At 44.2% G+C, this 23,633-nt stretch overlaps 1 protein-coding gene across 1 annotated transcript in view; it reads left to right on the top strand.

Annotated features, from left to right (window-relative positions):
* DNAH11 (dynein axonemal heavy chain 11) overlaps positions 1-23,633 on the top strand; it is a 390,030-nt gene that overhangs the window by 153,138 nt on the left and 213,259 nt on the right. The window contains exon 38 of the mRNA XM_077268714.1: positions 17,707-17,799. Within this exon, the coding sequence (XP_077124829.1) occupies positions 17,707-17,799 (93 nt within the window). The remainder of the gene's footprint in view (positions 1-17,706; positions 17,800-23,633) is intronic.

Raw genomic sequence — 23,633 nt, 5'->3', positions numbered from 1 at the left:
CTCTTTAAAAAAAAATAAATGGTGTCTTACCCCCCCCCCCAAAAAAAAAAAAATCACTCCAAAATGCCAGCCACTATGTATCTTCCTTCTTGCTGTCCACTACATGTCTCTGGGAGCAGATGCACTGAAATGGAGTAGAAACGTCAAGGGTGGGTATTTGTCACTTGTGCTCCAGTTAAAGCTTAAAAAAAAGCCGGACAGACAGGCAATTAGATTAGTAGGTAAGGTAAAGGAAGTTCCAGCATTTGTGGTGCTGGCAGTATGCTGACAAAGAGAAGCCTTAGGCCAGTCTCACACTTCCAGATAATTCCGGTACCGGAAAAATCGGTACCGGAGTTATCCGTGTCCGTGTGCTCACGTGGCACATCAGTGGGGCACACGTGCGGCAGCCACACGGACCACACGGACCAAGCAGGAGACAGCGCTACAGTACGCGCTGTCCCCCCTGCGTGTGGTGCTGAAGCCGCCATTCATTCCTTCTCCCCAGCAGCGTTCGCTGGAGAGAAGGAATGAAGAATCATGTTTTTTTTTTTGTTTTTTTTTGTTTTAAACAAAGTTCCCGATCAGATCCTGCCTCCCACCCCCTGTGCGCCCGCCCGCTGGCATTAAAATACTCACTCAGCTCCCGCGAAGCCTCCTCTCACCGCCGCAGCTTGTCCTGTGTGAGCGGTCACGTGGTACCGCTCATTACAGTGATGAATATGTGGCTCCACCCCTATGGGAGGTGGAGCCGCATATTAATCACTGTAATGAGTGGCACCACGTGACCGCTCATACAGGACAAGCTGCGGCGCTGAGAGGAGGCTTCGCGGGAGCTGGGTGAGTATTTTAATGCCAGCGGGCGGGCGCACAGGGGGTGGGAGGCGGGAGCTGACCGGGAACTTTATTTTAAAAACAAAAAAAATAAAAACATGATTTTTCATTCCTTCTCTTCAGCGAATGCTGCTGGGGAGAAGGAATGAATACCGGCTTCAGCACCACACTCAAAGGGGACAGCGCTTAACTCTAGCGCTGTCTCCTGCACTGTCTGTGTGGTCCTCAGTCGGCACACTGGTGGCACACGGACAGCATCCGTGTGCGGTACGTGCTTACACGGACCCACTGACTTTAATGGGTCCGTGTGATCCGTGCGCTCCCACAAACACTGACATGTCTCCGTGTTTTTCAAACGGACACACGGTCCGTGAAAACACGCTGACATGTGCAGAGACACATTGATTTTAATGTGTCTACGTGAGTCAGTGTCTCCGATACGTGAGAAAACTGTCACCACACGTACCGGAGCCACTGACGTGTGAAACAGGCCTTAGACTGAAAATGAGTTGATGACAAGTTACAGAGTATGAGAATTGGGAATGTTCCTGGATATACTGTATTAGATTGATCTGTGTTGATCTGTTCTTAAGCAGTTTTGCTTTGTTGTTGTCGGATGATGGTAGCTTTTCTACAAAGTTTAACCCCTTAACGACCGCCGATACGCCTTTTAACGGCGGCCGCTAAGGGTACTTAAACCACAGCGCCGTTAATTAACGGCGCTGTGGAATTGTGGAAAAAGTGAATAGCGCCCCCCAGAGTCGGATTTTCTCTGGGGTCTCGGTTGCCGAGGGTAGCCGAGACCCCAGAGAACATGATTCGGGGGTTTTTTACCGACCCCCGAGTTGCGATCGCCGGTAATTAACCGTTTACCGGCGGTCGCAACAAAAAAAAAAAACGCGATGTGCCGTTTAATTTCTCTGTCCTCCGATGTGATCGCACATCGGAGGACAGAGAAATAGGGTCCTCGATGGCCCCCAATAGCCCCCCGATACTTACCTACCTCCCCCGGTGCTCCTCGTGGGTCCCCATCGGCGCCGCCATCTTTTTTCCGGGAAAAAATGGCGGGCGCACGCGCAGTACGCCCGCCGCCCGGCACCCGGATGTTCTTTGGGGTCTCGGCTGCCGGGGGTAGCCGAGACCCCAAAGAACATGATCGGGGTCGGTTTGCACCGACCCCTGTTTTGCGATCGCCGGTAATTAACAGTTTACCGGCGACCGCAAAAAAAAAAAAAAAAAAAGCGATCTGTATTTCTCTGTCCTCTGATGTGATCACACATCAGAGGACTGAGAAATAGGGGGATTCGGGGACCCTAACATACTCACCTGGTGTCCCTGGGTCCTCTTCTGTCTTCTCCTGCCAGCCGGCTTTTTCCTTATGGCGGGCGCATGCGCAGTGCGCCCGCCATCTGCTGCCATCTGCCGGCCGGCAGGAGAAGACGAGTTGGGGCTAAAATTAGGGTTAGGGTTAGGGTTAGAGTTAGGGTTAGGGCTAGGGTTAGGGCTAGAGTTAGGGTTAGGGCTAGGGTTAGGGTTGGGGCTAAATTTAGGGTTAGGCTACTTTCACACTAGCGTTTTTTGGCTTCCGTCGCAATGCGTCGGAGAAAAAACGCATCCTGCAAAAGTGCTTGCAGGATGCGTTTTTTCTCCATTGGCTTGCATTAGCGACGCATTGCGACGGATTGCCACATGTCGCATCCGTCATGCGACGGATGCGTCGTGCTTTGGCGGACCGTCGGCACAAAAAAAGCTACATGTAACTTTTTTGTGCGACGTGTCCGCCATTTCCGACCGCGCATGCGCGTCCGGAACTCCGCCCCCGCCTCCCCTCACAATGGGGCAGCGGATGCGTTGAAAAAACAGCATCCGCTGCACCCGTTGTGCGGCGCTTACAACGCTAGCGTCGGTACGTCGGCCCGGCACACTGCGATGGGCCGAGTACGACGCTAGTGTGAAAGTAGCCTTAGGCTTCTATCACACTTGCGTCGGTACGGGGCGGTCGCAATGCGTCGGCCCGACGTACCGACGCACGTTGTGAAAATTGTGCACAACGTGGGCAGCGGATGCAGTTTTTCAACGCATCCGCTGCCCAGTCTATGTCCTGGGGAGGAGGGGGCAGAGTTACGGCCACGCATGCGCGGAAATGGCGGACGCGACGTACAAAAAAAAGGTTACATTGAACTTTTTTTGTGACGACGGGGCTAAAGTTATGGTTAGGGTTGGGGCTAAAGTTAGGGTTAGGGTTGGGGCTAAAGTTAGGGTTAGAGTTGGGATTAGGGTTTGGATTAGGGTTGGGATTAGGGTTACGTTTGGGATTAGGGTTAGGGGTGTGTTGGATTTAGGGTTTTGATTAGGGTTATGGTTAGGGTTGAGATTAGGGCTGTTTTGGGGTTAGGGTTGTGATTATCGTTAGGGTTGTGATTAGGATTATGGATCGGGTTAAGATTAGGGTTAGGGGTGTGTTGGAGTTAGGGTTGGAGTTATAATTTGGGGGTTTCCACTGTTTAGGTACATCAGGGGGGTCTCCAAACACGACAGCCAATTTTGCGCTAAAAAAGTCAAATGGTGCTCCCTCCCTTCTGAGCTCTGCCGTGCGCCCAAACAGTGGTTTACCCCCACATATGGGGCATCAGCGTACTCGGGATAAATTGGACAACAACTTTTGGGGTCCAATTTCTCCTGTTACCCTTGTGAAAATAAAAACTTGGGGGCTAAAAATCTTTTTTGTGGGAAAAAAAAATATTTTTTTATTTTCACTACTCTGCATTATAAACTTCTGTGAAGCACTTGAGCATTAAAAGTTCTCACCACATATCTAGATAAGTTCCTTAGGGGGTCTAGTTTCCAAAATTTGGTCACTTGTGGGGGGTTTCTACTGTTTAGGTACATCAAGGGCTCTGCAAACGCAACATAACACCCACAGACAATTCTATCAAAGTCTGAATTCCAAAATGGCGCTCCTTCTCTTCCGAGCTCTGCCGTGTGCCCAAAGAGTGGTTTACCCCCACATATTGGGTACCAGCATACTCAGGACAAATTGGACAACAACTTTTGGGGTCCAATTTCTCCTGTTACCCTTGTGAAAATAAAAACTTGGGGGCTAAAAATCTTTTTTGTGGGAAAAAAAAATATTTTTTTATTTTCACTACTATGCATTATAAACTTCTGTGAAGCACTTGAGCATTCAAAGTTCTCACCACATATCTAGATAAGTTCCTTAGGGGGTCTAGTTTCCAAAATTTGGTCACTTGTGGGGGGTTTCTACTGGTTAGGTACATCAGGGGCTCTGCAAACGCAACATAACACCCACAGACAATTCTATCAAAGTCTGAATTCCAAAATGGCGCTCCTTCTCTTCCGAGCTCTGCCGTGCGCCCAAACAGTGGTTTACCCCCACATATTGGGTACCAGCATACTCAGGACAAATTGGACAACAACTTTTGGGGTCCAATTTCTCTTGTTACTTTTGTGAAAATAAAAATTTGGGGGCTAAAAAAATCTTTTTTGTGGGAAAAAAAAATATTTTTTATTTTCATGACTCTGCATTATAAACTTCTGTGATGCACTTGGGCATTCAAAGTTCTCACTACACATCTAGATAAGTTCCATGGGGGGTCTAGTTTCCAAAATGGGGTCACTTTTGGGGGGTTTCTACTGTTTAGGCACATCAGGGGCTCTCCAAACGCGACATGGCGTCCGATCTCAATTCCAGTCAATTTTGCATTGAAAAGTCAAATGGCGCTCCTTTGCTTCCGAGCTCAGCCATGCACCCAAACAGTGGTTTACCCCCACATACGGGGTGTCGGCGTACTCAAGACAAATTGTACAACAACTTCTGGTGTCCATTTTCTCCTGTTACTCTTGGTAAAATAAAAATTTGGAGGCAAAAAGATCTTTTTTGTAGAAAAAATGCGATTTTTTTTATTTTCACGGCTCTACGTTATAAACTTCTGTGAAGCACCTGGGGGTTTAAAGTGCTCACCACACATCTAGATAAGTTCCTTAAGGGGTCTAGTTTCCAAAATGGTGTCATTTGTGGGGGGTCTCCACTGTTTAGGCACATCAGCGGCTCTCCAAACGTGACATGGCGTCCGATCTCAATTCCAGCCAATTCTACATTGAAAAAGTAAAACGACACTCCTTCTCTTCCAAGCTCTGCGGTGCGCCCAAACAGTGGTTTACCCCCACATATGGGGTATTGACGTACTCAGGAGAAATTGCACAACAACTTTTGTGGTCTAATTTCTCCTGTTACCCTTGTGAAAATAAAAATTTGGGGGCAAAAAGATCATTTTTGTAGAAAAAATGCGATTTTTTTATTTTCACGGCTTTACGTTATAAACTTCTGTGAAGCACTTGGGGGTTCAAAGTGCTCACCGAATATCTAGATAAGTTCCTTAAGGGGTCTAGTTTCCAAAATGGTATCACTTGTGGGGGGTTTCCACTCTTTAGGCACATCAGGGGCTCTCCAAACGCGACATGGCATCCGATCTCAATTCCAGCCAATTCTGCATTGAAAAAGTCAAACGGTGCTCCTTCACTTCCAAGCTCTGCGGTGCGCCCAAACAGTGGTTTACCCCCACATATGGGGTATTGACGTACTCAGGAGAAATTGCACAACAACTTTTGTGGTCTAATTTCTCCTGTTACCCTTGTGAAAATAAGAATTTGTGGGCGAAAAAATCATTTTTGTGAAAACAAATGCGATTTTTTTATTTTCACGGCTCTACGTTATAAACTTCTGTGAAGCACTTGGGGGTTCAAAGTGCTCACCACACATCTAGATAAGTTCCTTAAGGGGTCTAGTTTCCAAAATGGTATCACTTGTGGGGGGTTTCCACTGTTTAGGCACATTAGGGGCTCCCGAAACGCGACATGGCGTCTGATCTCAATTCCAGCCAATTCTGCATTGAAACAGTCAAACGGTGCTCCTTCACTTCCAAGCTCTGCGGTGCGCCCAAACAGTGGTTTACCTCCACATATGGGGTATCGGCGTACTCAGGAAAAATTGCACAACAAAATTTGTGGTTAAATTTCTGTTTTTACACTTGTGAAAATTAAAAAAAATGGTTCTGAAGTAAAATGTTTGCAAAAAAAAGTTAAATGTTCATTTTTTCTTCCACATTGTTTCAGTTCCTGTGAAGTACGTAAAGGGTTAATAAACTTCTTGAATGTGGTTTTGAGCAGCTTGAGGGGTGCAGTTTTTAGAATGGTGTCACACTTGGTTATTTTCTATCATATAGACCCCTCAAAATGACTTCAAATGAGATGTGGTCCCTAAAAAAAAATGGTGTTGTAAAAATGAGAAATTGCTGGTCAACTTTTAACCCTTATAACTCCCTAACAAAAAAAAAAATTGTTTCCAAAATTGTGCTAATGTAAAGTAGACATGTGGGAAATGTTATTTATTAACTATTTTTTGTGACATATCTCTCTGATTTAAGGGCATAAAAATACAAAGTTTGAAAATTGCAAAATTTTAAAAATTTTCGCCATATTTCCATTTTTTTCATAAATAATCGCAAGTAATATCGAAGAAATGTTACCACTAACTTGAAGTACAATATGTCACGAAAAAACAATCTCAGAATCAGTGGGATCCGATAAAGCGTTCCAGAGTTATAACCTCTTAAAGTGACACTGGTCAGAATTGTAAAAATTGGCTCGGTTATTAAGTACCAAATTGGCTCTGTCACTAAGGGGTTAAGTGCAGTGATAGGTATAATTAAAAGCAAATCTTCCAGAAAGATCATGGCAGCTACATGGTAGCTACATATTTCAGCATGTCGATCTTTAAGATTTAAATCCATTGACACTTTTAGATCTTCTATCTGTTGCTGCATTTCAGGATAATTAGCATGTTTACTCATATGGAAATGATGTGCTAAGCTCTCTATGCATGAAAAAGTACATAAAGAGCCACTGTCTCCATAGCCTGTTTTCTTGGCTAGCTCCAGCCTATTTAGCTTGATTGATGGCTCACTGTCTAATTTTCCTGCTTGGCACCTGATGTCACACAGACCATGAGTTCTGAAGCAATCTAAACAGGATGCTGCTAGGCAAGCAAAGAAGCTATTGAGGCAGTGGCTTTTTTTTTTAAAGTTTTTTTAAGATTTTGATTATTTAGTATCTATTTTTTCAATTTCTTAGTTACCCCATAAGCATGATTCATTTACCTGTTTTGTGCTCTGTTTGTGTCTTCCAACCCAATAAGCCATGGGAAATCTCATAGCTATATATTTCCATAGTCTGTGCTCCGCTGTTTTACCATTACCTCTTCCAAAAGCTTTAACACTGTAACCCAACAAAGATCTTTGTAACAGTATGTACAAAAAGACACGTTACCCCTTATTCATGAATCCCATGAAAGCAATATACTGTATGTTCAGGAAAATTTAAAAACTATAATGTCAAAAAATAATATCCCTTTGTATAAGCATTATGATACCTGTCAAATTATTTCACATATGCATAACTTTCTTAAGGCTAAAATATAAATTCTTTAAACACCGTGTATGGATGGAATTTTTTTTCATGCAGCTGCAATTAATTTCTCTACAATTCTATTATTCACATATCTTGCTTAAAGCCATTTTTAGAGAAGATAATTGCACTTTTAGGAAACTGCGTCATTAGCTACTAGTCAGAACATGTTCCTGTAAGAATTAGTCAGTCCTTTGTATGTATGCCATAGGTAATAAGCACCCCTTAATGCAGTATAATGTAACAGTCTTGACGAGGGGCAGGTAATTTCTAATAAAATATTCAGCGCTGTATCACAATGGGTATAGATGACACAAACGTCAGTTGCTTTGCCAAGGTAGCGTATTATCAGTTTATAATTCTCCTACAATTATAGAGCAATTAAATATTCCATCACCGTCTTGTGCTCACACACAAAGTCTTACAGTTGGGACCAGATCTATATTTCTAGGACTTATTTGCTATACACAGCTTTGTGTTTCACTATTCTTACTTAGATATAAATATATTTCACATTTGTATATATAGTTTCAATTTACTTAAAAAATGAAATAAATGAAAAAAATTGTTCAGGAACATAGAGATCATCATTGTTTTTTGAATTGTTCAATCATTTTTCTTTTTTTTTTTTTAGTTATTTTAGTCTTTTTTTTACATCCAAATGGGTTTTATATGTTGATTTTTTTCCAGTTTTTAATACATTAAAATGTAACATTTAGAGTAAAAATGACCTAGCACAGTTAACTGGTAGTTCGTGGGTAATGACACGTGTCTTAGTTTCTCTAGTGAGGATTCACTAATCATTTATTAGCCCCTAAATTGGTCAATAAAATCAGACATATTGTTGCTGCACTTAATTTTCGCTCCATAAATTGTCAGAAACTATTTATGGTGCCATTGGGCCATATCAATCCAGTAATTTCCAAAGTTTTTTTTTCTCCAGTTTTTGCGTTTCAGTTGTAATATAATACTTGAAAGGTGACCATACAGATCACTGCTGACATATAGACATAAGTAAAGCATGCAGTTGAAGGGTCTAAGGCTACGTTCACATTTGCGGTCGGCGCCGCAGCATCGGGCGCCGCAGCGTCGCCGCATGCGTCATGCGCCCCTATATTTAACATGGGGGCGCATGGACATGCGTCGAACTTGCGTTTTGCGCCGCATGCGTCCCTACGGCGCCCGCGTCCGGGCGCAGAGGACGCAGCAAGTTGCATTTTTGCTGCGTCCAAAATCAATGAAAAAAAGGACGCATGCGGCGCAAAACGCAGCGTTGTGCATGCGTTTTGCTGCGTTTTTGTTTGCGTTGTGCGTTGCGGCGCCGACGCTGCGGCGCACAACGCAAATGTGAACGTAGCCTAAGCCATGTTTTTCTTTGTGCGTGCTGATATAAAAAAGTACCGCAGTAAAACATGATTCATGTTATATTATGATGTTCAGCTATTTATTTTATCTGTTAATTTAATTAAAAGTAATCTTAAAGCAGGTCTGTCACCAGATATCACAACACCATTTGCATATATTAGTATACTGGGTGCAGCAGTTGTACTAGAATCCATTTTCTCTGCTGCAGAGCTCTGAATGTTGAGCTCTGTATAACCCCGCCCACACCACTGATTGGCAGCTTCCTGTGTACATTGTATAATGGCAGAAAACTGCTAATAAGTACTGCAGGTGGGGATGGACTAAGAGGCACTAGGAATCTTGTCCTGTAGTGATAATCTCCTGCTGATAAAACACTGATTGAATTGAAATAGCAAAACACAGCCCAGTAAGTGACACATCACTATGATCAGAGTTTCTGCTTCCACATTGTGATATCAAAATAAGAATTTTATGAGTCCAGCTGCTTGTGAACTCCTAAAATGCTAATTTTTTTTATAAGACAGGAAATCTTTTAAACAGTACTATGCAGTCAATCTTCTGTTTAAAAGTAAGAACATCATCTTCGTCAGATCTATTTAATCATTTCTGGCAATGTGTATTGTGAATTCTGGTGACTGATCCGCTTTAAGTTATTTTGCCTGAGTTTTGAGTATCACAGTTTTATTTGTCCTACTCGGGACTCAAAGCAATAACAATCACAATCTACTTTGTATATCTGTTTTATTATTCTAGTAGCCTCTGCAAAATGTTGGAATAGATACAGCATTTTTTACTTATGAATAATTTAGAAATATTCTTCATAATATTGACAGTTAGGTTTTACATTGATCTATTTTCTCCTTAGAATTTGAATTTGCTTTTTTCCTTCTTTAACACTTTTGCTATATTTACACATGGACAAAATTGTTGGTACCTTCTGTTAAAGTAAGAATAACTCACAATGGCTAGTGAAATAACTAGAAACTCACAAAAGTAATCTCCAATTTAAATTTACTGAATATCAACTAATGAGAGTCAGACATTGCTTTTAAATTGTGGTTCAACAGAAACTCACATAGCAAAGCGATCAGACTGCAAAAAGTGAAAGTCTCATAGTGAGACCAAGAGAAAAAAAAAAAGGAAAAAAGAATTGTAACTATTTATTTTTTTTATTGCAATTTTTTTATTAAACAAAAAAAGTACACATATTTAGTATTGCCGCGCCCAGTACCACCCGACCTATAAAACAGTCCCACTAGTTAACCCCTTTAGTGAACACCATAAAAAAATTTAAAAAAAAAATAGGGAAAAAACTATTTATCATCATACAAAGCTTGTAATAAAACGCGATCAAAAAGATGAATTTAAATAAGTATAGTATCTCTGAAAACATCATCTTGTCCCACAAAAACAAGCCACCATACAGCTCCATCAGAAAAAAAAATAAAAAAGTTATAGCTCTCAAAATAAAGCAATGCAAAAATACCGTATATACTCGAGTATAAGCCGAGATTTTCAGCCCACTTTTTTGGGCTGAAAGTGACCCTCTCGCCTTATACTCGAGTCAGTGTCAGCGTGGGGTCGGCGGGTGAGGGGGAGCGGCGGCTGTGATATACTCACCTGTTCCTGGCACAGTCCCTGCATGTCCCATGGTCTCCGGGCAGCTCTTCCTGTGTTCAGCGGTCACGTGGCACCGCTCATGACAGTAATGAATATGCACGCATATTCATTACTGTAATGAGCGGTACCACGTGACCGCTGAACACAGGAAGATATCGCCGGCTCCCGGAGACCATCTGACAGTGAGACACTGCCAGGGACCGCTCCGGAAGCAGGTGAGTATATCGGGGGAGGTGAGCATTACGCGATAGTCACCTTCCTCGTTCCACCGCTGCGCGCTGCTCTGTCTTCCGTCCTCTGGCTGTGACTGTTCGTCAGAGGGCGCGATGACGCGATTAGTGTGCGCGCCGCCCTCTGCCTCAACAGTCAGTGCAGAGGATGGAAGACAGAGCGGCGTGCAACGATGGAACGTGGAAGGTGACTATCGCAAGTGCCGGGGCCTGAGCGCAGAGAGGTGAGTATGTGATTTTTTTTATTTTAATCGCAGCACCAGCAAATGGGGCAAATGTGTGGAGCATCTTATGGGGCATATATGAGGAGCATCTTATGGGGCATATATGAGGAGCATCTTATGGGGCATATATGAGGAGCATGTTATGGGGCATATATGAGGAGCATCTTATGGGGCATATATGAGGAGCATCTTTTGGGGCATAATGTGTGGAGCATCTCATGGGGCCACAATGTATGGAGCATCGTATGGGGCCATAATGTGTGGAGCATCTCATGGGGCCATAATGTGTGGAGCATCTCATGGGGCCATAATGTGTGGAGCATCTTATGGGGCCATCAAGCTTTATGCAGCAATGTATGGGGCAAATGTTTCTATGGAGCATCTTATGGGGCCATTATTAACCTTTGTGCAGCATTATATGGGGTATATTTTAATATGGAGCATCTTATGGGGCCATCCTGAACTGTATGGAGCATTATATGGGGCTCCTGATTCAATATGGATATTAAAAAACACTTAATCTACTGATGTCTCAATTAATTTTACTTTTATTGGTATCTATTTTTATTTTTGACATTTACAGGTAGCGTCTGCATTTCCCACCCTAGGCTTATACTCGAGTCAATAAGTTTTCCCAGTTTTTTGTGGCAAAATTAGGAGGGTCGGCTTATACTCGAGTATATACGGTAATTTTTTCTATAAAGATGTTTTTATTGTGCAAAAGTGGCAGAACATAAAAAAATTATATAAATGTCCTATTGCTAAAATCGTACTGACCTGAAGAATAAAGCTGTCTTATCAATTTTACTACACTTGGAGCAGCATAAAAAAACTAAAACCGAAACCAATTCCTGAATTGCTGTTTTTTTTCATTCTGTTCCTTAAAAATCAGAATAGAAAGCTATCAAATAATGTCATGTGACCGAAAATGGTACCAATAAAAATGTCAACTCGTCCCGCAAAAAAACAAGCCCTCACATGACTCGGTTGGCTGAAATATGGAAAAATTATAGCTCTCAAATTATGTTGATGCAAAAACTAGTTTTTGCAAAAAAACAAACACTTTTTAGTGTGTGACAGCAGCCAAATAGAAAATAAAATATAAATCTGATATCACTGTAATCGAACCAAGCCAAAAAAATAAAGCCGTTTAATCACTTATACCACACGAGAGACAGCGCAAAAAATAAAACCAATTCTTCACCTGCTGTTGATTTGTTCATTCTGCCTCCCAAAGTTCACAGTAAGGCTTGGCTCACATTTATCCTACACTCTATGCTGATCGCTTAACTGTGGTTTCTGTGTAAACCTCTGGAATACGTAATTCAGACAGAAGATTCCTTATAATGAGGCAGATGGAGGCACTGTGGACTACTTGTGTTACAAATTCAGCAAATTCTGCACTCCCAAATCCAAATGTACCCTCTTTTGAGCACACAGTATACCTAAACCGCAGTTGGCATCCACATGTTTTGCATTTCTGTAGCCTAATTTACAGGTGCATGAGCTTGTCACAATGTACTGGTCACTACAACTTCAGCTTGCAACATCCAGTGCCTTCCTGGAAAACACCCAAAATCACCACTACACCTGTAGATAAATTCCCAAAGGGGTATAATTTTCAAAATGGGGTCGCTTGAGGGGGGATTCCACTCTTCTAGCAGTCCACAAACTATTCTAGGAAAATCTGCACTCCAGGAGGCAAATAGCGCTCTGACCCTCCAAGTCTCACCTTATGGCTAAGCAGTACTGTACAGCCACATATGGGGTATTTTTACATTCAGCAGAAATTGTGAGACAAATTTTGGTGCAAATTGTACCCATTTCCCAGTCTGAAAGTATAAAATCTGGGGCTAAAAAAAAATTTGGGTGGTAAGCTTATTTTTTTCTTCACGGCCCAATGGTATAAAATTCTGTGACACACCTGTGGTGTCAATATGTTCACTGCACCCCTTGTAAAATGAGGTCTCTTATGGGGGAGTTTCTATTGTTCTGACACCTCAGGGGCTCTGACAGTGTAACTTGGCACTCTCAAACTAGTCCAGCAAAATCTGAACTCCAATATGGTGCTTCTTCCCATCTTTGCCTCAAAAGTAGTATTCCTCCACATATGGGGTACCAGCAGTGGCGTAACTACAAAGTTATGGGCCCCGGTGCGAACTTCCAAATGGGGCCCCCCCCTACCCCCCCCCCCTACCCCACCCCCTACCCCCCCCTACCCCCCCCCCACCTTCCCCCGCCTCCTACCCCACCCCCTACCCCCCCCTACCCCCCCCCCCCACCTTCCCCCGCCCCCACAACCCCCCCACCTTCCCCCGCCCCGCTTCCCCTAGATACGCCTCGGACTGTTGCAGGAATCTCCTGCACTGCAACATGGTGTTGGGTGCCAGCACAGCCCACACAGTGGTATATCCAGCACAGCCCGCACAGTGGTATATCCAGCACAGCCCGCACAGTGGTATATCCAGCACAGACCGCACAGTGGTATATCCAGCACAGACCGCACAGTGGTATATCCAGCACAGCCCTCACAGTGGTATATCCAGCACAGCCCGCACAGGGGTATATACAGCACAGCCCGCACAGGGTTATATACAGCACAGCCAGCACAGGGGGTATATAGAGCACAGCCCTCACAGTGGTATATCCAGCACAGACCGCACAGTGGTATATCCAGCACAGACCGCACAGTGGTATATCCAGCACAGACCGCACAGTGGTATATCCAGCACAGCCCGCACAGTGTTATATACAGCAGAGCCCGCACAGTGGTATATAGAGCACAGCCCGCACAGTGTTATATACAGCAGAGCCCGCACAGTGGTATATACAGCAGAGCCCCGCACAGTGGTATATCCAGCACAGACCGCACAGTGGTATATCCAGCACAGCCCTCACAGTGGTATATCCAGCACAGACCGCACAGTGGTATATCCAGCACAGCCCTCACAGTGGTATATCCAGCACAGACCGCACAGTGGTATATCCAGCACAGACCGCACAGTGGTATATCCAGCACAGCCCGCACAGTGGTATATACAGCACAGCCCGCACAGGGGTATATACAGCACAGCCCGCACAGGGGTATATACAGCACAGCCCGCACAGGGGTATATACAGCACAGCCAGCACAGGGGGTATATACAGCACAGCCCTCACAGTGGTATATCCAGCACAGCCCGCACAGTGGTATATACAGCACAGCCCGCACAGTGGTATATACAGCACAGCCCGCACAGTGGTATATACAGCACAGCCCGCACAGTGGTATATACAGCAGAGCCCGCACAGTGGTATATACAGCACAGCCCGCACAGTGGTATATACAGCACAGCCCGCACAGTGGTATATACAGCACAGCCCGCACAGTGGTATATACAGCAGAGCCCGCACAGTGGTATATACAGCACAGCCCGCACAGTGGTATATAGAGCACAGCCCGCAGTGGTATATAGAGCACAGCCCGCACAGTGGTATATAGAGCACAGCCCGCACAGTGGTATATAGAGCACAGCCCGCACAGTGGTATATAGAGCACAGCCCGCACAGTGGTATATACAGCAGAGCCTGCACAGTGGTATATAGAGCACAGCCCGCACAGTGGTATATACAGCAGAGCCCGCACAGGGATATATAGAGCACAGCCCGCACAGTGGTATATCCAGCAGAGCCCGCACAGTGGTATATACAGCACAGCCCGCACAGTGGTATATACAGCACAGCCCGCACAGTGGTATATACAGCACAGCCCGCACAGTGGTATATACAGCAGAGCCCGCACAGTGGTATATACAGCACAGACCGCACAGTGGTATATAGAGCACAGCCCGCAGTGGTATATAGAGCACAGCCCGCACAGTGGTATATAGAGCACAGCCCGCACAGTGGTATATACAGCAGAGCCCGCACAGGGATATATACAGCAGAGCCTGCACAGTGGTATATAGAGCACAGCCCGCACAGTGGTATATACAGCAGAGCCCGCACAGGGATATATAGAGCACAGCCCGCACAGTGGTATATCCAGCAGAGCCCGCACAGTGGTATATACAGCACAGCCCGCACAGTGGTATATACAGCACAGCCCGCACAGTGGTATATACAGCACAGCCCGCACAGTGGTATATACAGCAGAGCCCGCACAGTGGTATATACAGCACAGACCGCACAGTGGTATATAGAGCACAGCCCGCACAGTGGTATATAGAGCACAGCCCGCACAGTGGTATATAGAGCACAGCCCGCACAGTGGTATATAGAGCACAGCCCGCACAGTGTTATATACAGCAGAGCCTGCACAGTGGTATATAGAGCACAGCCCGCACAGTGGTATATACAGCAGAGCCCGCACAGTGGTATATACAGCACAGACCGCACAGTGGTATATAGAGCACAGCCCGCAGTGGTATATAGAGCACAGCCCGCACAGTGGTATATAGAGCACAGCCCGCACAGTGGTATATAGAGCAGAGCCCGCACAGTGTTATATACAGCAGAGCCTGCACAGTGGTATATAGAGCACAGCCCGCACAGTGGTATATACAGCACAGCCCGCAGTGGTATATAGAGCACAGCCCGCACAGTGGTATATAGAGCACAGCCCGCACAGTGGTATATAGAGCACAGCCCGCACAGTGGTATATACAGCACAGCCAACACAGTGGTATATAGAGCACAGCCCGCACAGGGATATATACAGCAGAGCCTGCACAGTGGTATATAGAGCACAGCCCGCACAGTGGTATATACAGCAGAGCCCGCACAGGGATATATAGAGCACAGCCCGCACAGTGGTATATCCAGCAGAGCCCGCACAGTGGTATATACAGCACAGCCCGCACAGTGGTATATACAGCACAGCCCGCACAGTGGTATATACAGCACAGCCCGCACAGTGGTATATACAGCAGAGCCCGCACAGTGGTATATACAGCACAGACCGCACAGTGGTATATAGAGCACAGCCCGCAGTGGTATATAGAGCACAGCCCGCACAGTGGTATATAGAGCACAGCCCGCACAGTGGTATATACAGCAGAGCCCGCACAGGGATATATACAGCAGAGCCTGCACAGTGGTATATAGAGCACAGCCCGCACAGTGGTATATACAGCAGAGCCCGCACAGGGATATATAGAGCACAGCCCGCACAGTGGTATATCCAGCACAGCCCGCACAGTGGTATATACAGCACAGCCCGCACAGTGGTATATCCAGCACAGCCCGCACAGTGGTATATAGAGCACAGCCCGCACAGTGTTATATACAGCAGAGCCTGCACAGTGGTATATAGAGCACAGCCCGCACAGTGTTATATACAGCACAGCCCGCACAGTGGTATATACAGCACAGCCCGCACAGTGTTATATACAGCAGAGCCCGCACAGTGGTATATACAGCACAGCCCGCACAGTGTTATATACAGCAGAGCCCGCACAGTGGTATATAGAGCACAGCCCGCACAGTGTTATATACAGCAGAGCCCGCACAGTGGTATATACAGCAGAGCCCGCACAGTGGTATATACAGCAGAGCCCGCACAGTGGTATATACAGCAGAGCCCGCACAGTGGTATATACAGCAGAGCCCGCACAGTGGTATATACAGCAGAGCCCGCACAGGGATATATACAGCAGAGCCCGCACAGGGATATATACAGCAGAGTCCCCACAGGGGTATATACAGCAGAGCCCGCACAGGGATATATAGAGCACAGCCCACATCTCATCTCATCCCCCCCCCCCCCGATAATGGCCCCACAGTCCGGTTAAAAAGAAAAAAAAAAAAAAAACTCTCCTCACCTTTCCTTTTGCCCGCGCTGCTCCTGGCGGCTGCAGTCTGCCCAGGACACTGCAGGTGCGCGATGATATGACGTCATCGCGCACCCGCAGTGTACTGTCAGAGGCAGAGCGGGGAATGATGGGAGAGGAAGCGTCAGGTGACGCTCTCTCCTCCCATCATTGCATTGAACTATACCGGTGTCATAGACGCCGGTATAGTTAAATGCGGCGGCGGCGGCGGCACTGGGGGGGGTTCCGGGGGAGGAACAGTGCAGCGGCCCACTACTGGCATCATCGGCTCTTCTGGCATTTGCCAGAAGTGCCCGATGGCCAGCCTGGCCCTGCTCAGACCTGCCGGCCCGGGGCCCCTGACCTGCGGGGCCCGGTCGCAATGGCGACCGCTGCGACCGCGGTAGTTACGCCCCTGGGTACCAGTGTACTCAGGAGTAATCGCTTAACAAATTATATAGTGCAATTTTTCCTGTTACCCTTGTGAAAATGCAAAATGTGGGGCTAAGCAAACATTTTTGTGGGAAAAATGTGATTTCTTTTACTTTCATGACTCAATGTTATTAACTTCTATGAAGCATTTGGGGGACCAAGGTGCTCACCACACATCTAGATAAATTCCCTGAGGAGTTCAGTTTCCAAAATGGGGTCACTTGTGGGCGTTTCCACTGTTTAGGCACATCAGGGGCTCTCCAAACGCGACATGGCATCCGCTTATTATTCCAACAAATTTTACATTTAAAAACTGAAATGGTGCTCCTTCCCTTCCAAGCCCTGCCGTGCGCCCTCAAACCACCATCAGCAGATATTGTCTGGGGAAGATATTGATAGCTTCCTCTATGGCAGGATCTGTAAAGGGCATATAGTACTACATGGTTCCCATTCAGATAACCTTGTAAAGGATGATCGCACCTTGTCTGTCAGAGCAAGAGTTGCTTTTCGCCTCATTTTTTCAAGAAGTGGATATTTTCAACTTCTACAATTAAACTTGTCTAACGAAGTCTACCTGAAGTTTGTGGTGCAACGATATATTTTATTGTTAATCATTTCCATCAAGATGGATTTTTAACAGATATTGTTAATTAAATGTGTTGATTATGTGGAAATAATTTGGGATGATTCCTGCTAGATCTTAATAAATATCTTAATGATTTTTCTTCTATTTAATTAATCTTTTTACAGGATCATTATGACTGGGGTCTGAGAGCTGTAAAATCTGTCCTTGTTGTAGCAGGCTCCCTAAAACGAGGTGATAGTAACCGGCCAGAGGATCAGGTACATTTCTGTTAATAATGTTTTTGCAACGCTGATTAATATTTCCTCAATATACTCATGTAGACGTTTAATTACCATTATTACATACTATGCATTTTATCTTTTCAAGCCTTTTTCAGTCTCTTTTTTTTATCTAGAAATTGCAGCTACTTTTCTCACTACTGGGACAAATACAGCTAGCTAGTCTCAGTCCCAGTTATTCATTTATTTTTTTTACTTAAATGCTTACATTTGGGACTAAAATCCTTTTTCCAATTGAATTTGTCATATTTTTGCAGCATTTGGCTTTTACGTTATTTTTGTTTCCCTCCACCTTCAACTTTAACCCCTTCACCACCCTGGGTTTTTCCATCTTTGAGTCTCCGTTGTTTTACTCCCCTTTTTTCTAGAGCCATAACTTTTTAATTTTTCCTTCAATATGGCCATGTGATTGCTTGTTTTTTTTTTTGCAGGATGAGTTGTATTTTTGACGCCAATAGTTTTAACATAACGTGTACTAAAAAACAGGAAAAAAAATTCAAAGTGCAGTGAAATTGCAAAAAAAAGTACAATTCCCTTGTTTTTATTTTTTAAATTTTTTTTTCCATTTTCACTAAATGCTGAAACTGACCTGCCATTATGATTCTCCAGGTCATTACGAGTTAATAGATATCAAACCAATTTTTTTTTATACAAGTAGTGAAAAAAAATCCAGTTTGTAAAAAAAAAAAAAAAGTCGCCATTTTCAGAGACTCGTAGCGTCTCCAATTTTCGTGATCTAGTGCACTTTTTGAGTGCCGACCTGACGTTTTTATTGATACCATTTTGGTGTACATATGATGTTTGGTTGCCTATTATACCATTTTAATTCAATGTTGTGGCAACCAAAACAACGTAATTCTGGCTTTATTTTTTTTCTCAATACGCAATTTGCCAATCGGATTAATTCTTTTTGTATTGTGTGTGTGTGTATATATAATATAATTTTTATGGGTAGTGCATTATACTGTATGGAGGCATATGGGGAGTGCATTATTCTATATGGAGGCTTATGTGGTGTTCATTACTCTACTGTATATGGAGACCTATGGGGAGTACATTATACTATATAGAGTCCTAAGGGGAGTGCATTATACTTTACGGAGACCTACAGTACAGACCAAAAGTTTGGACACACCTCCTCATTTAAAGATTTTTCTGTATTTTCATGACTATGAAAATTGTACATTCACACTGAAGGCATCAAAACTATGAATTAACACATGTGGAATTATATACTTAACAAAAAAGTGTGAAACAGCTGAAAATATGTCTTATATTCTAGGTTCTTCGAAGTAGCCACCTTTTGCTTTGATGACTGCTTTGCACACTCTTGGCATTCTCTTGATGAGCTTCAAGAGGTAGTCACTGGGAATGGTCTTCCAACAATCTTGAAGGAGTTCCCAGAGATGCTTAGCACTTGTTGTGCCTTTTGCCTTCACTCTGCAGTCCAGCTCACCCCAGACCATCTCGATTGGGTTCAGGTCTGGTGACTGTGGAGGCCAGGTCATCTGGTGTAGTACCCCATCACTCTCCTTCTTGGTCAAATAGCCCTTACACAGCCTGGAAGTGTGTTTGGGGTCATTGTCCTGTTGAAAAATAAATGATGGTCCAACTAAACGCAAACCGGATGGAATAGCATGCCGCTGCAAGATGCTGTGGTAGCCATGCTGGTTCATTATGCCTTCAATTTTGAATAAATCCCCAACAGCGTCACCAGCAAAGCACCCCCCACACCATCACACCTTCTCCATGCTTCAGGGTGGGAACCAGGCATGTAGAGTCCATCCGTTCACCTTTTCTGCATCGCACAAAGACACGGTGGTTGGAACCAAAGATCTCAAATTTGGACTCATCAGACCAAAGCACAGATTTCCACTGGTCTAATGTCCATTCCTTGTGTTCTTTAGCCCAAACAAGTCTCTTCTGCTTGTTGCCTGTCCTTAGCAGTGGTTTCCTAGCAGCTATTTTACCATGAAGGCCTGCTGCACAAAGTCTCCTCTTAACAGTTGTTGTAGAGATGTGTCTGCTGCTAGAACAATGTGTGGCATTGACCTGGTCTCCAATCTGAGCTGCTGTTAACCTGTGATTTCTGAGGCTGGTGACTCGGATAAACTTATCCTCAGAAGCAGAGGTGACTCTTGGTCTTCCTTTCCTGGAGCGGTCCTCATGTGAGCCAGTTTCTTTGTAGCGCTTGATGGTTTTTGCCACTGCACTTGGGGACACTTTCAAAGTTTGCCCAATTTTTCGGACTGACTGACCTTCATTTCTTAAAGTAATGATGGCCACTCGTTTTTCTTTACTTAGCTGCTTTTTTCTTGCCATAATACAAATTCTAACAGTCTATTCAGTAGGACCATCAGCTGTGTATCCACCAGACTTCTGCACAACACAACTGATGGTCCCAACCCCATTTATAAGGCAAGAAATCCCACTTATTAAACCTGACAGGGCACACCTGTGAAGTGAAAACCATTCCTGGTGACTGCCTTTTGAAGCTCATCAAGAGAATGCCAAGTGTGTGCAAAGCAGTCATCAAAGCAAAAGGTGGCTACTTTGAAGAACCTAGAATATAAGACATATTTTCAGTTGTTTCACACTTTTTTGTTAAGTATATAATTCCACATGTGTTAATTCATAGTTTTGATGCCTTCAGTGTGAATGTACAATTTTCATAGTCATGAAAATACAGAAAAATCTTTAAATGAGAAGGTGTGTCCAAACTTTTGGTCTGTACTGTATGGGGAGTGCATTATATTATACGGTGGCCTATGAGGAGTGCATTATACTATATGTAGGCCTATAGGGAGTACATTGTACTATATGGAGGCTTATGAGGAGTGCATTATACTATATGGAGGTCTATGGGGAGTGCATTATGCTATATGTAGTAGTAATGTAGGGCCTTTGTATAGTGTTGGGGCCATCAAACAGTCTGGGCCATATGGAAAACATGTGGAAAGTGAACAATTCCATCAGAAAGAATGTCAGCTGTAAGTCACTATCTATAACTGTGTTGTAATTTCTTATGTGTTTTGCAGCACTAGTATCTACCACTGTATGGTCACTATATGTTGGTAATATCAGTTTTTGTCTTTGTATCAAGATTTTTTCAGTAACGTGGTCATCTGCGGAGGTTCTCCTATATCCACTATTTGGGTGTGCCACTGTAGTTGTTATCAGGGTTACCTGGTTAGGGGCTCACTCAGAAGTTTCTCCGCCCCTGAATCAAAACCATAGCTTTGTTTCTAGTGACACCACTCCATCCACTTTTATGGAGCAGTGGAGGAATGTGTGACCCCCGCACCGTCCACTGCTACTACTACCATAGAACTATGTAGAGTAGGATCACACATTAAACCACTGCTGCCATAGAAGTGGATGGAGTGAGGTAACATATTTCAAAGAGAGAGCAGTGGTGTAATACGTGACCCTGCTCCATTCACTTCCATGAGAGCAGTGGTGTAATGTGTGACCTCCGGTCCATCCATTTTTTGGGGGAGCAGTGGTGTAATGTGTGACCTAGTTCTGTCCAATATATTACTACTCCCATAGAAGTAGACAGTGCGGGGTCACACAGTACACCACTGCTTCCATAGAAGTGAGTGGAGCAGAGTCGCAGATTACACCACTGCTCCCTTAGAAATGTGTAACACTGCCCTATCCACTTCTATGGGAGCAGTGTTGTAATAAGGTAGATAGAATAGATAAGCAGAATGGATATATATCCTGTAGATACATGTCACAAAGCCCTCTACAAATAGTAAACTTGCACCGTTTAGTGCCTTTGATGTGGCACTAAAGGGTGTTTAGCCTTTTTTTTTTACTCTAATAAATGAAAAAAACTAAGTGGGGTCCACCCTATTATTGGTAACCTGCCAAGGTAAAGCTGACAGCTGGGGATTTATATTATTAGGCTGGGACGGTCCCTGGTTATTGGGCCCTTTCCAGCCTAAAAATAGCAGCCCGCAGCTGCCCCAGATTTGGCAGATTCTGGCCCTTCATTTTCGCTCTTCTCGATTACCCTGGTGCGGTGGCAATCAGGGGTAATGGTAGTTGGGGTTGATGACCGCTGTCAAAAATCACAGCTGGCATCAAGCCCTGTGGTTAGTAATGGAGAGGTGCCTATCAGACACCCCCATTACTAACCCAATAAACACACAGGCAGTAAAATAAATTTTATTTAAAAAAACACTCCCTGACATGTTTCCTGGTTCCCCAATTTATTACTGAAAATGAAAAACCTCATGCAGGTCCGACGTAGCCCAGGGAATCTGCCGTATTCCAGAAATGGAAACCTGAAAAAAATAAAACAAGAGAAATAAAGACAAGACACTGTCCTTCTTTTACCAATTTATTAAAAAACAAAAAGAAGTTATAATGCAGGTCCGACGTAGTCCATGGCGTTCCCACGACGATCCCCAAATCCGACGTCCAAAGGCTATTGAGCCTCATTCAGAACGAAGCTCCATAGGCTGTAGTAACAGCCTCTCCGGGTGCTGCTGTGCACTGCAAGACCCTGCGGCTCTGAATAGAGGTGACATCAGTAAGTAAACGCTCATCAGCGTCACCGAGCCCTCTGCATAATGGCCCCAATATAGTGCCACACAGCATAATGGCCCCATAAAGTGCCCCGCAGTGTAATGGCTCCACAGTATAATGGCCTCATATAGTGCCACATAGTGTAATGGGCTCCATATAGTTCATCCTGGTATGTGGCCTCATCCTGGTATATGGCAAATTAAAATGGCAGCCCCCCCAGTGGCTAAAGTAAAAATTAATAAAAAAGTTGTACATTTAATTTTGTGTTAGCAATAATAATTATATAAACAATAATTAATGCAAAATTAAAATTTGCGGCACCTTCCCTTTAATGTGATCGGTGGTCAAAAGTCGTCTGAGAGAAGTTCAGAAAAATATAAATAGCAGTGAGAAACTTCATATCAGACCATCATAGCGGGTTAACTCAATCTGAAGCCAGCAATAGACAGTGCAATGCCGAGGATGCAGAAGGCAAATTTGCACATTTTTTAATAAAACCCAATTGAAAAAAATATTTTTAGCCCTGATTACGGTATATGCATTTAACTAAGAAAAATGTGTCACAGGGTGTTTGGTCACAAACTTGGCAAGCTCCCTCTTTGATATGAAGTTTAAAAGCGAAGATGCTTTGTCACACCTGTACAAGATGAATGAAGCCTTGCATGGAAGAATATGCGGACCGTCAGGTCCTGTAGTAGACACTTCATTCTGTATCAAGGCAGTGAACATGAGTGAAAAGGGAGCAGGGTTGGTGTGGTTCGAAGAAGCTTTAAAAAGTGCCTTATTAGTCCAGCTTAATACTAGGCCGGGAACCTTTGAAACAAATTATATAGCCATTCTAACATGGATTTTCAGAGTAAGTACAGTAACCTCATCAGGTCTAAGGTACTTAATTTATAAATGTATGCGGTTTGTATTGTGAAATTTGTTGACAGATTCACTTTAAGGGCGCTGTCAGACGGCCGTATAATATGGACGATGATTGCATTGCAGTGCTTAGACTGGCCATTAGCTCTCCTGACCTGATCATGACCGCTGCATAGAACTACAGGCTGTCACACTTGGCTCAGGAGAGCCTATGGCTAATCCATGCATTTCATAAGCTGCATCATCTTAAAGGGGAGTTGCAAAGTATGGGATGATAGAATGCCCCAATCTTTGCATATGATCAATTTTATGTCACATTTCTAGAATTATTATCATAGGGGCCCATTCACCAAGGTTGGCGTAATGCAGGCTTGCGATACGCAAGTCTTGATGGAGTATAAGAGACA

Source organism: Ranitomeya variabilis, chromosome 6, assembly GCF_051348905.1.
Source record: "Ranitomeya variabilis isolate aRanVar5 chromosome 6, aRanVar5.hap1, whole genome shotgun sequence".
NCBI lineage: Eukaryota > Metazoa > Chordata > Amphibia > Anura > Dendrobatidae > Ranitomeya > Ranitomeya variabilis.
This window is presented reverse-complemented; position numbering and strand designations above follow the sequence as displayed.